This window comes from Diaphorina citri, unplaced genomic scaffold (assembly GCF_000475195.1).
Source record: "Diaphorina citri unplaced genomic scaffold, Diaci psyllid genome assembly version 1.1 scaffold552, whole genome shotgun sequence".
Taxonomy (NCBI): domain Eukaryota; kingdom Metazoa; phylum Arthropoda; class Insecta; order Hemiptera; family Psyllidae; genus Diaphorina; species Diaphorina citri.
Genome location: NW_007377986.1, coordinates 19,958 through 34,778, shown reverse-complemented (window position 1 = coordinate 34,778; position 14,821 = coordinate 19,958). Strand labels below are relative to the sequence as shown.

At 34.5% G+C, this 14,821-nt stretch overlaps 1 protein-coding gene and 1 long non-coding RNA gene across 2 annotated transcripts in view; both read left to right on the top strand.

The window, feature by feature from the left end:
* LOC103509991 (sodium- and chloride-dependent GABA transporter 1-like) overlaps positions 1–14,766 on the top strand; it is a 19,893-nt gene extending 5,127 nt beyond the window's left edge. The window contains exons 4-9 of the mRNA XM_026824167.1: positions 4,445–4,712; positions 8,207–8,310; positions 8,586–8,710; positions 13,559–13,803; positions 14,107–14,283; positions 14,734–14,766. Of these exons, the coding sequence (XP_026679968.1) occupies positions 4,445–4,712; positions 8,207–8,310; positions 8,586–8,710; positions 13,559–13,803; positions 14,107–14,283; positions 14,734–14,766 (952 nt within the window). The remainder of the gene's footprint in view (positions 1–4,444; positions 4,713–8,206; positions 8,311–8,585; positions 8,711–13,558; positions 13,804–14,106; positions 14,284–14,733) is intronic.
* On the top strand, positions 9,192–10,418 carry LOC113467770. The gene is made up of 2 exons (XR_003391727.1): positions 9,192–9,317; positions 9,412–10,418. It is a non-coding gene; the product is annotated as an uncharacterized LOC113467770 (long non-coding RNA).
* Positions 14,767–14,821: the final 55 nt, after the last annotated feature.

The window sequence follows — 14,821 nt, the reverse complement described above, 5'->3', positions numbered from 1 at the left end:
CGTTTTCGAGATATTTTGTTTACAGACAGACAGACAGACACACACACAGACACACCCACGGACCAATGGCTGAAACTTTGGATTTAGGCTCTAGGGACCTCAAAACGTGTTTTGGCACTAAAAACTGACCATCGAAATTTTGACCCGATTACATTACTTTCCTTCCTATAGGATAAGGAAAGTAAAAATGTTTTATGAATAGCCATAATTACTTTTTTCATAATTTTATAGTTAAAAATTACCTAAAAGGATTGGTTTGGCCGTCCAGCGCGGGAATGGGGCAAGTGTGGAGGGGACCTTCCCAGCTGGAGACAGATTTGACGAGGTGTTTGCCTTGTAATCTTAAATTACTATGTTTTTCTGTGGTTGATTCTCAAAATAAATATTTATAATTATCATTAAGGTATAAGCGGAAACTTGAGCTATTTTTGCTAAAGTTTTAGATGAGGAGGATTCAGCTCTAGGTTCATTGAGCTTGTAAAAGAATTGTTAGATGAAATAAAATAAAAAAATATAAAAAAAATAATAATAATAATAATAATAATAATAATAATAAAAAAATAGTAATAGAAACTAGGTATAGGCGGAAACTTGAGCTATTTTTGCTAAAGTTTTAGATGAGGAGGATTCAGCTCTAGGTTCATTGAGCTTGTGAAAGAATTGTTAGAGGAAATAAAATATAAAAAAAAACAACAACAGCAACAACAGGTATAGGTAATAAACAAGAAATTCGTGGAAATAGAAGAAAGCAAAATTACCTTACGTGAACTTTCCCAGGACATATGGATCCTCCTCGTATCTTCTCTCAAAAGGTAATCTGTACTCCATCACTTGCACATCTCCTGCGGGAACATAGGCTGAAAACTTCATCATGTTTCAAATATCCTTAACCCATTCTTTAATTACATACAGGCGAAAAATACGAACCCCAAACAGATACACGTAGCAACTACAAAATAACAAATAACGCCCAACAGACAGTACAGAATTCTCCAATACATTTTCAATACCCGTGAGGGGACACTAGATTTTAAAATACGAGTGAATCCGTCAAAGTTTCGATAAAGTTAGGTTTTAAATCACTGGTTTTCCCCAAAAATAGAGTACAAAAAAACTTACTTAACGCTATAACACTACTGGATTAAAAATAAAAGTCTGATTAGAAAGTGCTGATTTTATTTTCAGCAAATCCCACCCACACCTATAGAGACGTTATAGTTATGTAACCTGGTGGACGGGGTGATTACAGGTATCGTAATTGATAGGACATACAGGGTGTCCCACCAGTAGCTTTCCCCCCTCCCCAAAAGTCTCAAATTTGGAGGATTGCTTTTCCTCTGAAGTACTCTTGACCCATGTTTATCAAAAGTGATTTGGTCCTTTGTTCTCAAAAGTGATCTGTACATACTTTAATCTACGTGTCTTCAATTCTTCATAGATCGCACCTACTTCATTGCCTATACGTTCTATTTTCGAAGACCATGGCACACAACTCATACATAGAAGGTGAAAATCACAAGATCTCACACTTTAAAGAGATCACACAAAATGACTTTTTGTTTAGCATAAAATAAATGACTTAAAATGACTGTTGTACACGATAATCAGTTCAATAGTTAAAAAAAAAAGGACGCGGGACACAAGGGATCAAGAGACCGTCTGAACATAATAATAATTTTACACCGTGACCAGAAAGAAGCAAACACCCTGTATAAAATATCAGCAAAACCTTGACCTGATGTTGGGGAAAGTAGTCCCCACTCCTGAACAGAACCAAATGGAAATCATAAACAGGGAGATGGCAGGGGAGGGCGCAATAATCCTGCGCAATTCAATGCTGTCTAGGATATTCAAGGTCATAATGTCTAGGATATCAAAATAGTTATCACGCGAGAAATGCTGATAAGGAATCTGGAGTGATTGAAGAATGAATCAGCGTAGCATTGCAATCTACATCCATTTGAAGATTCAGATGCATTATGCACTTAGTAGGTATTTGTAGGTATTTAATAATGATTACATTACATTGAAATGGGGGTCGTTTCTGACGAAATTCCTGGAAAGTACAAAAACAAATGTTTCGTCTCATTTCCGGGTCTTTTTTAAAGCAAAAAAACTTACTGTCTGACTGTCACAATATATTTTACCCTTAAAATTTCCATTAGGAAACAATAAAGAACTTAAATAGGCAATAAACTATCTTGGCTACTACCCGATCTATGCCCTCAAGTTCTGCTGGGTCATTGCCACTCCCGTGATCTGCATCGTAAGTTTTGAGGGACTTTTTCCTCTCTCTAAGAAGATTCTGTAGTCTGATGTGTATTGTATACTACTACGCCCTATAATTGGCTACTACCCGATCTATGCCCTCAAGTTCTGCTGGGTCATTGCCACTCCCGTGATCTGCATCGTAAGTTTTGAGGGACTTTTTCCCCTCTCTAAGAAGATTCTGTAGTTTGATGTGTATTGTATACTACTACGCCCTATAAGTAGGTATACAAAAACCCTGGATTATATGTACACATTATTGTTAAAAATAGAATGTAATAAAGTAAACTATTAGGCTGCTACACTCCTCTACGGATCATCTTAAGGTTGAGTTTGATCCTAATTTGACCGAGGTGCTAGGCAAGAAAATGCTCTTGGTTAATTAGATTCATATTAAACACCTAAATTAGATAATTGCTTACCTTATTTTATAAATGACTAGGGTTCTTTGGGGATTTTTTGAAACCGACTCGACTTTCGCCTCCCGGTTTGTATCCAGGGTTGAATAGGAGACACATGGAATTTTAAAATACGATAAATATGGGAATATTATTTCAATCTTTGCTTGAACAATGTAGACAGACAAGAAAAACAGGGAGACAACAATAAGGATTCAAGGAGAGAGGATGGAGGAGGAAGATAAACTGACAGCAAAGCGAAGGTTCTGCTAAGAAGCATTGTTAAGAAACAGAGTTGCATTTTTCTCTGTCTTTTTGTTCCACGATAACTCTTAAAAGTATGATCCAATTTGTAGAAAATTGTGTGATATGCTTATTGAGTTCAGGAAGAGGAACTTCAGTAGAAGTTTGTGTAAACCACAAGGAATAAAAGAAACTCTTTCAGTTTTCCTGAAAAATGTTACACATGGAAACCATAACACATTATTATAATTAGTACTAATTGGACCACGAGAGAGTGTTCTGGGGTCAATATTCACTCAACTCCGGAGTGAAAGGGAAGTCAAGACTACTTCATGGGCGAGGTGAATTTTTGCCCCAGACACCTAGGAGTCCTTGACGCAAGTTCACTGGGTGGCAGGGTCAGAAATGTGTAGAGCATCTGTATTTCTGGTTTCATGAACCGAATTGTCCTGAAATAATTTATAGAGCGGGGGGCTGCAAAGATTAGAAAAAACTTCGCGCTTTTCAAAAGTTACGAGTTTATAAGCTAAAGACAAAAGTTATGTAAATATTAATCAAAAGGTGGCAAGGTATTTCAAAAAGGTTAGGTACCTATTATTTACATATATACCTATTTATTGCCTTTAGAAAAACAAATAGGTAATAGGTATTTGAAGTAATTCAAAGGTTAGGTACTTACTTTTTGTTCAATTTTATGAAATTAAGAGTAGGTACCTATTGATCGAATACTATTTGATATAAAAAGAGACCAAGTAATCCGAACCTGTAAATATATAATGCTTAAAATAGCTATGAAAGATTTAGAAATTTTACTTGCATTACCTAGAGGCTTGCATTTTAATATTTTAGCTTTCATTTCATACTCGTTTCAAATAAAGAACGATTAAATAAATGAACATTATTTTTCTTTAGAAGTTTAACCATCGTCAATTTTGTGCTATATAAACTTTGAAAATATAGTAGATAATGAATATTTTCTATTATTTATTGGTAAGATGTTGTGTTATATTATGTAAATACTAGGGAGTAGGTATGAAGCTTTAAAAAACCTTGCATTGAAATAGAAATAGTCACGTTGATGTCAATATTTGGGAAGTGCTAACAGTAAAGTTGCTTGCATGAGCAGGCCATAGATTTTGGGACATCTCATATTTACGTTTCCGTACAAAATTTTATTTCGACCTTTTACATGCAAACTTTGATTTTTTAAAAACATTTATTTATTAAATTGAAGGAGTGTTAACAGTAAAGTCCTACTATGTAAATACTAGGGAGTAGGTATGAAGCTTTAAAAAACCTTGCATTGAAATAGAAATAGTCACGTTGATGTCAATATTTGGGAAGTTGCTTGCATGAGCAGGCCATAGATTTTGGGACATCTCATATTTACGTTTCCGTACAAAATTTTATTTCGACCTTCTACATGCAAACTTTGATTTTTAAAAAACATTTATTTATTCAATTGAAGGAGTTGTAACAGTAAAGTCCTAACTCAAACTTTGATTTTGATTGATTAACTCTAATTTCTTCCTCAGACGAAGAGTGCTTCAAATCACGGACGGTATTAACAACCTAGGGGGTGTCAGATGGGAGCTGGCTGCCACCCTGCTGCTTGTCTGGGTTATCTGCTACTTCTGCATCTGGAAGGGGGTCAAATGGACCGGAAAGGTGGTCTACTTCACCGCCCTGTTCCCGTATTTCCTTCTGATTGCCCTGCTCATCCGAGGCATCACTCTGCCTGGCGCTATTGACGGAATCAAGTACTACATTATTCCGAATTTTTCCAAACTAGGGGAGTCAGAGGTAAGAACTGTACGAGTAATGAGTGTACATAAATACACTTGTAGACTTAGAAAATAAGCATATTGAAAAATATGTGTAAAGATTCATTCTCACAGGAGCTTCATCAGTACTAATTGGGGTCGTATTTTTCCTCAGGGAGGACTGTTTTCCACGGTGACTATTTTTATGTAAAATTTTAGACGTCTAAAAGTTTTTACAATCATTTTCCTCTTGCATACACTAAAGCACCTAAATGTTTAGAAAATAAGCATATTGAAAAATATGTGTAAAGATTCATTCTCACAGGAGCTTCATCAGTACTAATTGGGGTCGTATTTTTCCTCAGGAAGGACTGTTTTCCACGGTGACTATTTTTATGTAAAATTTTAGACATCTAAAAGTTTTTACAATCATTTTCCTCTTGCATACACTAAAGCACCTAAATGTTTTCTGTCTCCTTGGAACTGACAGTGAACAATTCACTTTAAATTTATATCGTGATCTCATTACAAAAAAAAATAGTTAAAACTGACACTGAGATTTAATCTTTTCTGCTACTTATGAGTATGCAGGATATTTTTTTTTATTATATCATAGACATTATGAAGTCCAGTAATCACAGTAAAGATATAGAAGTAACGACTGATAATCAGGATAAGAGGACTTCTGGTCCAAATTAGAGCTCGGAAACTCGTAGAAAATTAGCTTTGTAAAATTAGCTATAATGAAAAGGTCATAAGGCTGATTACAGCTCATAGTTATCGACGTGAAATATCAAGGACAGCAAAAGACGAACCAAAAAAAAAAAAAAAAAAAAAAAAAAAAAAAAAAAAAAAAAAAAGAGGTACTAGTATCTCTAACAGGACTGATTTACGAGTTGTGAGGTAGTACTTTGACTGTGTCCAACAATGTTAAATATATCGTCAAAATTCAGATTACTATTGTAGTCCATATTCACATATATTAATAAATTGATATGAAAGCTCAGCAATAATTACTCAAGTGACCCCAAATTCTTTTCCCTCAAGGTGTTCTTAATATCTTTGTCATATTGTAAGTTTGGTTCATGATTCGAATTTAAGCTCCAAAGTCAAAGCTGTCGTTAAAAGTGTGAGTGTGAGATTTATCCGTGTCATTTTTTCCTGTCCTTCATGTCTTGGGTTCTTATTAATATTGAAATCATTGGAAGACAGATTATCTAATTTATAGTAAAGGTAGGAATACAATAGCTACTGCCTTAGTAAAATATTATTGGACTCATACTCGTATAGCACCATTCGTACCTTCAGTATTGTAGCAAGATATCTGGAAAGTACAAAAACAAATGTTTCGTCTCATTTCCGGGTCTTTTTTAAAGCAAAAAAACTTACTGTCTGACTGTCACAATATATTTTACCTTTAAAATTTCCATTAGGAAACAATAAACAACTTCAATAGGCAATAAACTATTTTAATTTGAAGATAAATGTAAATATCTGCGATTCCTTGCCAGCCTTATGCAGTTTTGCTGCGGATTCTTTTATGTTCAACCGGTTTGTATCCAGGGTTGAATAGGAGACACATGGAATTTTAAAATACGATAAATATGGGAATATTATTTCAATCTTTGCTTGAACAATGTAGACAGACAAGAAAAACAGGGAGACAACAATAAGGTTTCAAGGAGAGAGGATGGAGGAGGAAGATAAACTGACAGCACAGCGAAGGTTCTGCTAAGAAGCATTGTTAAGAAACAAAGTATCTGTCTTTTTATTCCACGATAACTCTTAAAAGTATGATCCAATTTGTAGAAAATTGTATGATATGCTTATTGGGTTCAGAAAGAGGAACTTCAGTTGAAGTTTGTGTAAACCACAAGGAATAAAAGAAACTCTTTCAGTTTTCCTGAAAAATGTTACACATGGAAACCATAACACATTATTATAATTAGTACTAATTGGACCACGAGAGAGTGTTCTGGGGTCAATATTCACTCAACTCCGGAGTGAAAGGGAAGTCAAGACTACTTCATGGGCGAGGTGAATTTTTGCCCCAGACACCTAGGAGTCCTTGACGCAAGTTCACTGGGTGGCAGGGTCAGAAATGTGTAGAGCATCTGTATTTCTGGTTTCATGAACCGAATTGTCCTGAAATAATTTATAGAACGGGGGGCTACAAAGATTAGAAAAAACTTCGCGCTTTTCAAAAGTTACGAGTTTATAAGCTAAAGACAAAAGTTATGTAAATACTAGGGAGTAGGTATGAAGCTTTAAAAAACCTTGCATTGAAATAGAAATAGTCACGTTGATGTCAATATTTGGGAAGTTGCTTGCATGAGCAGGCCATAGATTTTGGGACATCTCATATTTACGTTTCCGTACAAAATTTTATTTCGACCTTCTACATGCAAACTTTGATTTTTAAAAAACATTTATTTATTCAATTGAAGGAGTTGTAACAGTAAAGTCCTAACTCAAACTTTGATTTTGATTGATTAACTCTAATTTCTTCCTCAGACGAAGAGTGCTTCAAATCACGGACGGTATTAACAACCTAGGGGGTGTCAGATGGGAGCTGGCTGCCACCCTGCTGCTTGTCTGGGTTATCTGCTACTTCTGCATCTGGAAGGGGGTCAAATGGACCGGAAAGGTGGTCTACTTCACCGCCCTGTTCCCGTATTTCCTTCTGATTGCCCTGCTCATCCGAGGCATCACTCTGCCTGGCGCTATTGACGGAATCAAGTACTACATTATTCCGAATTTTTCCAAACTAGGGGAGTCAGAGGTAAGAACTGTACGAGTAATGAGTGTACATAAATACACTTGTAGACTTAGAAAATAAGCATATTGAAAAATATGTGTAAAGATTCATTCTCACAGGAGCTTCATCAGTACTAATTGGGGTCGTATTTTTCCTCAGGGAGGACTGTTTTCCACGGTGACTATTTTTATGTAAAATTTTAGACGTCTAAAAGTTTTTACAATCATTTTCCTCTTGCATACACTAAAGCACCTAAATGTTTTCTGTCTCCTTGGAACTGACAGTGAACAATTCACTTTAAATTTATATCGTGATCTCATTACAAAAAAAAATAGTTAAAACTGACACTGAGATTTAATCTTTTCTGCTACTTATGAGTATGCAGGATATTTTTTTTTATTATATCATAGACATTATGAAGTCCAGTAATCACAGTAAAGATATAGAAGTAACGACTGATAATCAGGATAAGAGGACTTCTGGTCCAAATTAGAGCTCGGAAACTCGTAGAAAATTAGCTTTGTAAAATTAGCTATAATGAAAAGGTCATAAGGCTGATTACAGCTCATAGTTATCGACATGAAATATCAAGGACAGCAAAGGACGAACTATTTAATCAATCTCAACTATTAGAATTGAATGAGTGTTGGCGATATAATTTCACTAACCATGGAAACTCACTAACTATGCTATGGCAAGTGCTATTTTTTCCTCTTCCTTCTCCTAGGTTCCTAGAAATTTGCTGAAATTTTTTTGCTGATTTTCCAAACTTGCAGGTATGGATCGATGCCGTCACCCAGATTTTCTTCTCCTATGGACTGGGGCTTGGAACTTTGGTTGCGTTGGGAAGTTACAACAAGTTCAATAACAACGTTTATAAGTAAGCAAATTCAGACAAATCTTTTGAATAGAGCTTATAATATGTCTTTTCAATGTTTCATTTTATAAAGGAAGGGTATCCTTAACCGAGATCCAAGATCTATTCTATTAAAACTAGTAGCCTTATTTTTGATCAAGGGCCTTTACAGTTCCATCTGGATAAGATTGAACTACAGTTGAACCTCGATAGTAAGTATTTCGAGGGAAATGACGAAAATTGCTGGTTACATCCGTTTTCTATCCTAGTCATCCTAATTCCTGTTTCTACTTTTACAGGGATGCAATGTTAGTGTGTGCTATCAATTCCTCCACAAGTATGTTCGCTGGATTTGTCATTTTCTCGGTCATTGGCTTTATGGCCCATGAGCAGCGACGTCCCGTGGAAGAAGTAGCAACTTCAGGTAAGGAAAAGAAAATCACTAAACAAGAAGTACTAAAAGTTCTTCGTCAAAAAATAATTGAACTGCATTGTAATTTGTCTACTTACTGTAAAACTGTCTATTGAACTGCATAGTATTTTTTTTTAGCCACAATACAAATGAGCAGAAATATATACCACATAAGGTGTATTTTTCTTTCGGGAAAGTGACCACTGCTCCATTCAGTTTCTATTAGAGCAGTCAATTACAAATGAGCAGAAATATATACCACATAAGGTGTATTTTTCTTTCGGGAAAGTGACCACTGCTCCATTCAGTTTCTATTAGAGCAGTTTCTTGTGGTCAGTTTCCCGGAAGGAAAATACACCTATAGAAGATCCTTAGGACAATAGAATCTTTTGAAAGACATCTTGATGGAGGACTCGCTAACTTTGTGAAGTTCCATATGAATTGAGATGATATTATAATGACTGATACTCTTCACTTGTTAAATAAATGAACATTATTTTTCTTTAGAAGTTTAACCATCGTCAATTTTGTGCTATATAAACTTTGAAAATATAGTAGATAATGAACATTTTCTATTATTTATTGGTAAGATGTTGTGTTATACTTAGTTCTCATTGAGGTGACCTGTCTAAAAACCTTACCTCACATAGTCCATAATAATTATTTTACTTTTGTTAACTTTGTGAAAAAAAAAGAAGAAGAAGAACATTGAGGTGACCTGTCTAAAAACCTTACCTCACATAGTCCATAATAATTATTTTACTTTTGTTAACTTTGTGAAAAAAAAAGAAGAAAAAAAAAATGTATCTGAGAAAGTCTTCCATTTCCAATCATGGGATCTCTGTTGTATTTTATACAAATTATAAAGAACCTCTGATTTATTTTAGCCAAGGTAGATTCCATTGTAATACCCTGCCTAATAATATACTAGCTCTAGCTTTCTTTAAATAAACAAAAAATAAAATAAAAAAAGACAACATTTCTTTAATATAAGAGATTCTACCTAATTGAGTATAGAGCAAAGCGGTATAGTCTATACCGTTATAATTAGATGTTTATTAGAACACAATATACCCAAAGTAGTAAACAACTAGATCGCATACTTACCTACTAAAATATAAAGTAGATAAAAAATGCAATATTTATTTACATCCATTATTTATTATTTTCAAGCATTCTCGTAGAAATACTTGTAACGAATTGTGTTCGTGTGTTAGGCACTCAAATAATGATAAGTTCTGTAAGTTTGCTAACCCATGCTTTCAAAGGAGGCTTTTTTTTAGGAAGAAATATATATTATGTTTTGTTAGTAAATTGAATATTTCCCTGACTTTGGTTAGAACAATGGTGTTTTCCAATCAAGCAGTTTGTACATTTTGTGCATTAGTAGGCTAGGCACAAACGCACTTGTCACTAAGATATTGTCATCTTCGTCAAAGGACAAATATTATTTCTTAAATACTCAATCGTTTGTTATGTTAAAATGTATCCTGACAAGAGATTGAAATATTTTTTCTCTGAATGGAAACACCAGCATATTTGGTCCCATAGCTTTTAATTTAATATGTATTAGAATATTTTAATAATTGTCTAGAAATATTTATAATAAAATAGTAAACAATGCTATAAATCATTTATAGTACGCAACTTTTTATTTTTCTGAACCATGTTCATTGTATATTTGAAAGCAAGAACATTGGTTTATACTATAAAACGGTCTTCCTCTATTAATAAAATATTAAGTTTACCTAGATGTGTGATTATTTGTTTAAGTAGAGAAATCAAATATACTTAGATTTATTTGTGTAAGATGTTTCTTCTTCAGTATTCTTTAATTAAAAGTAGTATTTTCGATTAATACCTACATATAACCAACAGAATCTTTCTAAGAGTGATATTCTAATTTTATTTCTTTAACAACAACAGCTTTCTTGTGGGCAACATATTTCAATTTTTCAACCCCTGTTCAAACTACAATCAAGAAATCGCCCTCTAAAATATATAATATGTATAAAAATATTAAAAAGCAATAATTGACAAGATGTATCTTCGTAAGTATTATACAAGACTTATTTCTGAATGCAATACGAATGCTCGCATGAAAGCATGAAAACAGCATTACAGCAATCTATACTTACTCCGAGGTCTAAAACCCAAGATTAAGTTCTGCGTAAGAACAGGGATCTGATAGATTTATAGACCCGCGAGTTGCTCATACCACTACTATAAATCCAATTCTATTTTGTCCTGAATAAGAAACAATTGTTCTTTAATCAAGCATTCCTAGCAAAAATCATTACTAAATAATAAAATTTTAGAAGTACTCTCAAAAGCTATAAATTTATTTTATTGTTGTATTTATTTAAAATTAACCCAAAGTGATTCAATGATCTTCCTTCTTTTATTATAGCATTAAGTAGTAAATTTCATTCTACCTTTAATTTCAATTTGAAGTTCTTTTTATTAATTTCAAATATTATACTCTCCTATTTTTATCCCTTCCAATAAAAATTATGTTCCTGTTTCTTTTTTTTTTTAAGGAAAATTGAATAAACAAAACTAAAAAAAAGGCATCTCAAAAATACTGATGAAAGTTACAAAGTAACAATGTAGGATTGTAGGGCATAATTATTATATTTTTTCTTGTACGTTTACTTGGAATGCAGAGTCGTTGCATTTTTTTTTTTTTTTTTCAATCTAATAATAATTTCTCGATTGCAGTTTTCAGCATTTTCTTTGCATATTATTAAGATTACAATACATGTCATCCATCCTTAACTCCACATTTTACTACTTACTGCTCAAATGGTATTGTTTTCAGAAGCTTCAAAATATTCCTGCATCCCTATTGTAATGTCATTCCACCACAAGAATTTTTTCTCCTCAGTAATAATATACTAATCAGTCAGCTTAAAATGCTCTTGGTTAATTAGATTCATATTAAACACCTAAATTAGATAATTGCTTACCTTATTTTATAAATGACTAGGGTTCTTTGGGAATTTTTTGAAACCGACTCGATCTCGAAGGCTTCTTCATCAATTATAAATATTCCAACTTTGAAATATATTTCCGCAGGGTGTGTTCAGTTTCAATATCATCAAATACTCTCCGGTGAAGTACATGGATTATGAATATCCCTGGTGGTCTCATGTGTTCGGCTGGATGATGGGCTTGTCCTCCATGTTGTGCATTCCTGGCTATATGATCTACTTGTGGCTCAAAACCCCCGGAGACTTCAACACGGTAAGACATTGTGTCGCCAATTTAGAAATAAAAGATTTTTTTTTCTTTCAAAAAAGAGATAATTCCAATTAATACCTAGAATGATCGACAGCTTTAAGAAATTCATAAAATTCCGTAACATACTGACTGTTTAATTAAAATCAGCTGTTGAAAAACTTTTTGATAGCTTTTTATTTCAGTGTTTTATCCTCTGATTACTTTGACCATAGGATTACGAGATCAGGCAATGTAATCATTGGTTTAATTTTGTATAAACGCCTGCTATATTATTAAATTATGCAACGTGCCTGACTATTTCTCTGTTTTACGTGTTTTCAGAAATTCAGAACATTGGTTTCCATTGACGATGATATTGTGACTCTGAGAAAGAAATTCGCCATGGAAAACACAAACAAGAACTCAGCAGGCAGTCCACTTTAAATTCATTTCCAACTCAAGTGGAATCGTGTAAACAAATTTGTAAACAAAACTCACACCATCCTTTTTGTTTTTAATAAATTTATTTGTAAATAAACAAAGTTGAATAAACCAAAGATGATATTTCATTATTTGAAACTTGTATTATCAGTTTCTCGAGATTGCAACAAGCCCTGAATAATGATGGATAGTATCAATTTAATTAGAAGTAAGCTTATAAAATCAAAATCATTTCGTTTCTCTCTCATTCCTTTTATTATTATCGCTATCATAGAATAATCAATTTTTGTACTTACTAAAATCTCAAAAATTAGACTCTATTAGAATCATTCATGTTTCCTATCTAGCTTTTCTGCAATAAGTCTATTTGTATTTAGTTAAATATTTTAATGGGTATAATTATAACTGTCAACGCTAAATCTGTTCAGGCCATAACACTGTTACACGATGTAAATACCTCATGGGAAACAATAGCTCTTGGCTGTAATTTATTACTTCAAAAACATCTCATATTTTGTTACACATTCTCATGAATGTTTATACACTGTGTGAAGTGTTGTTTCATTAATAATGGCCTTTACTAGATTGATTTGTGTCTCGCCTTGTCGAAATCAGAATCATAGTCCTGAGTCATACGTTAGATTAGATTAATTAGATCCCGGCATCATTGATCCTAATCAGTTTGACGGGATTAATCAAAAGGTGGCAAGGTATTTCAAAAAGGTTAGGTACCTATTATTTACATATATACCTATTTATTGCCTTTAGAAAAACAAATAATAGGTATTTGAAGTAATTCAAAGGTTAGGTAGGTACTTACTTTTTGTTCAATTTTATGAAATTAAGAGTAGGCACCTATTATTGATCGAATACTATTTGATATAAAAAGAGGCAGTTTCCCGGAAGGAAAATACACCTATAGAAGATCCTTAGGACAATAGAATCTTTTGAAAGACATCTTGATGGAGGACTCGCTAACTGTGTGAAGTTCCATATGAATTGAGATGATATTATAACTCTTCTTAGGTTGGTAGGGTATAGTTTACCCTACCTGATACTCTTCACTTAGGTACCCTGATAGGTAGGGTATAGGGTAAACTATACCCTACCAACCCAAGTGAAGAGTATCAGTCATTATTTCATCTTAAATCTTTTGAGAGAACTTCTGGTAGAATCTGGTAATTGTCTCTTCCTCAGGTCCCGGCTTAGCGTTTCTCGCGTACCCGTCAGCGGTTTTACAACTCCCGGGCGCTCCCATCTGGTCCTGCCTCTTCTTCATCATGCTGCTCTTCTTGGGATTAGACTCTCAATTCTGCACCGTCGAAGGTTTTATCACGGCGATGGTCGATGAATGGCCTCACCTTCTGCGTCGAAGGAAAGAGTTGTTCGTCCTGGTGGTGTGTGTCGTGTCGTTCCTCATCGGATTCGTGTGTATTTTCCAGGTGAGTAGAATAGAATAGAATAGTATGGAATTTGCGAGATTGGTTTGAGTGCGATGACCGAGATTTGATGAGGATTGCAAGAGACAAGAACAAAATCGCCAATATAATTTCCAACCTCCAGTCGTTCCTCATCGGATTCGTGTGTATTTTCCAGGTGAGTAGAATAGAATAGAATAGTATGGAATTTGCGAGATTGGTTTGAGTGCGACGACCGAGATTTGATGAGGATTGCAAGAGACAAGAACAAAATCGCCAATATAATTTCCAACCTCCGCTAGATTCGTATCTTCCCTTCTATTCCAGGGCGGAATGTACATCTTCCAGATTTTCGACTCGTACGCCGTGTCTGGATTCTCACTCCTCTTCCTCATGTTCTTCGAATGTATCGCCATCTCTTGGGCGTTCGGTATCAACAAATTCTTCGATGGGATCAAGGAAATGGTTGGCTATTATCAGCTTCCATGGCGTAGTGGTCACTGCGCTCACCTTGCACGCGGGAGACCCGGGTTCGATTCCCGGCGGGGTCAAGAAATTTGTATCTGCAAATGATTGATTCCGTGACTGGCTGTTGCGGGACCCACTCAGCCTCGTGAGGAAAATGAGTAGCTATGACATATAAATGCGCATAGTGACCGGCTAGCATGGTAGGTAAAGATTGGATTTTAGGATTATTGAGATATTGGGAAAATCCTACAAGGCTGCAGTGAGTGCCAAAGTTATGACATAATAACACAAAGAAACTGCATTTACTTGAGATATTGGGAAAATCCTACAAGGCTGCAGTGAGTGCCAAAGTTATGACATAATAACACAAAGAAACTGCATTTACAATAGAATAGACCAAAAGGCCCTAAAATCGGACGGTATGATGAAGGGGGGGAAGTCGCATCTCTATATACAACTATTTCTCCCTAGTCTCTAATATGTTAGAGTGGCCGAGCGGTCAAGGTGCTCGTCGCATAAGTTGAACGATGTAGGAGTGCTCGGGTTCAATTCCTTCCGAATGTTCTTTTTTTTT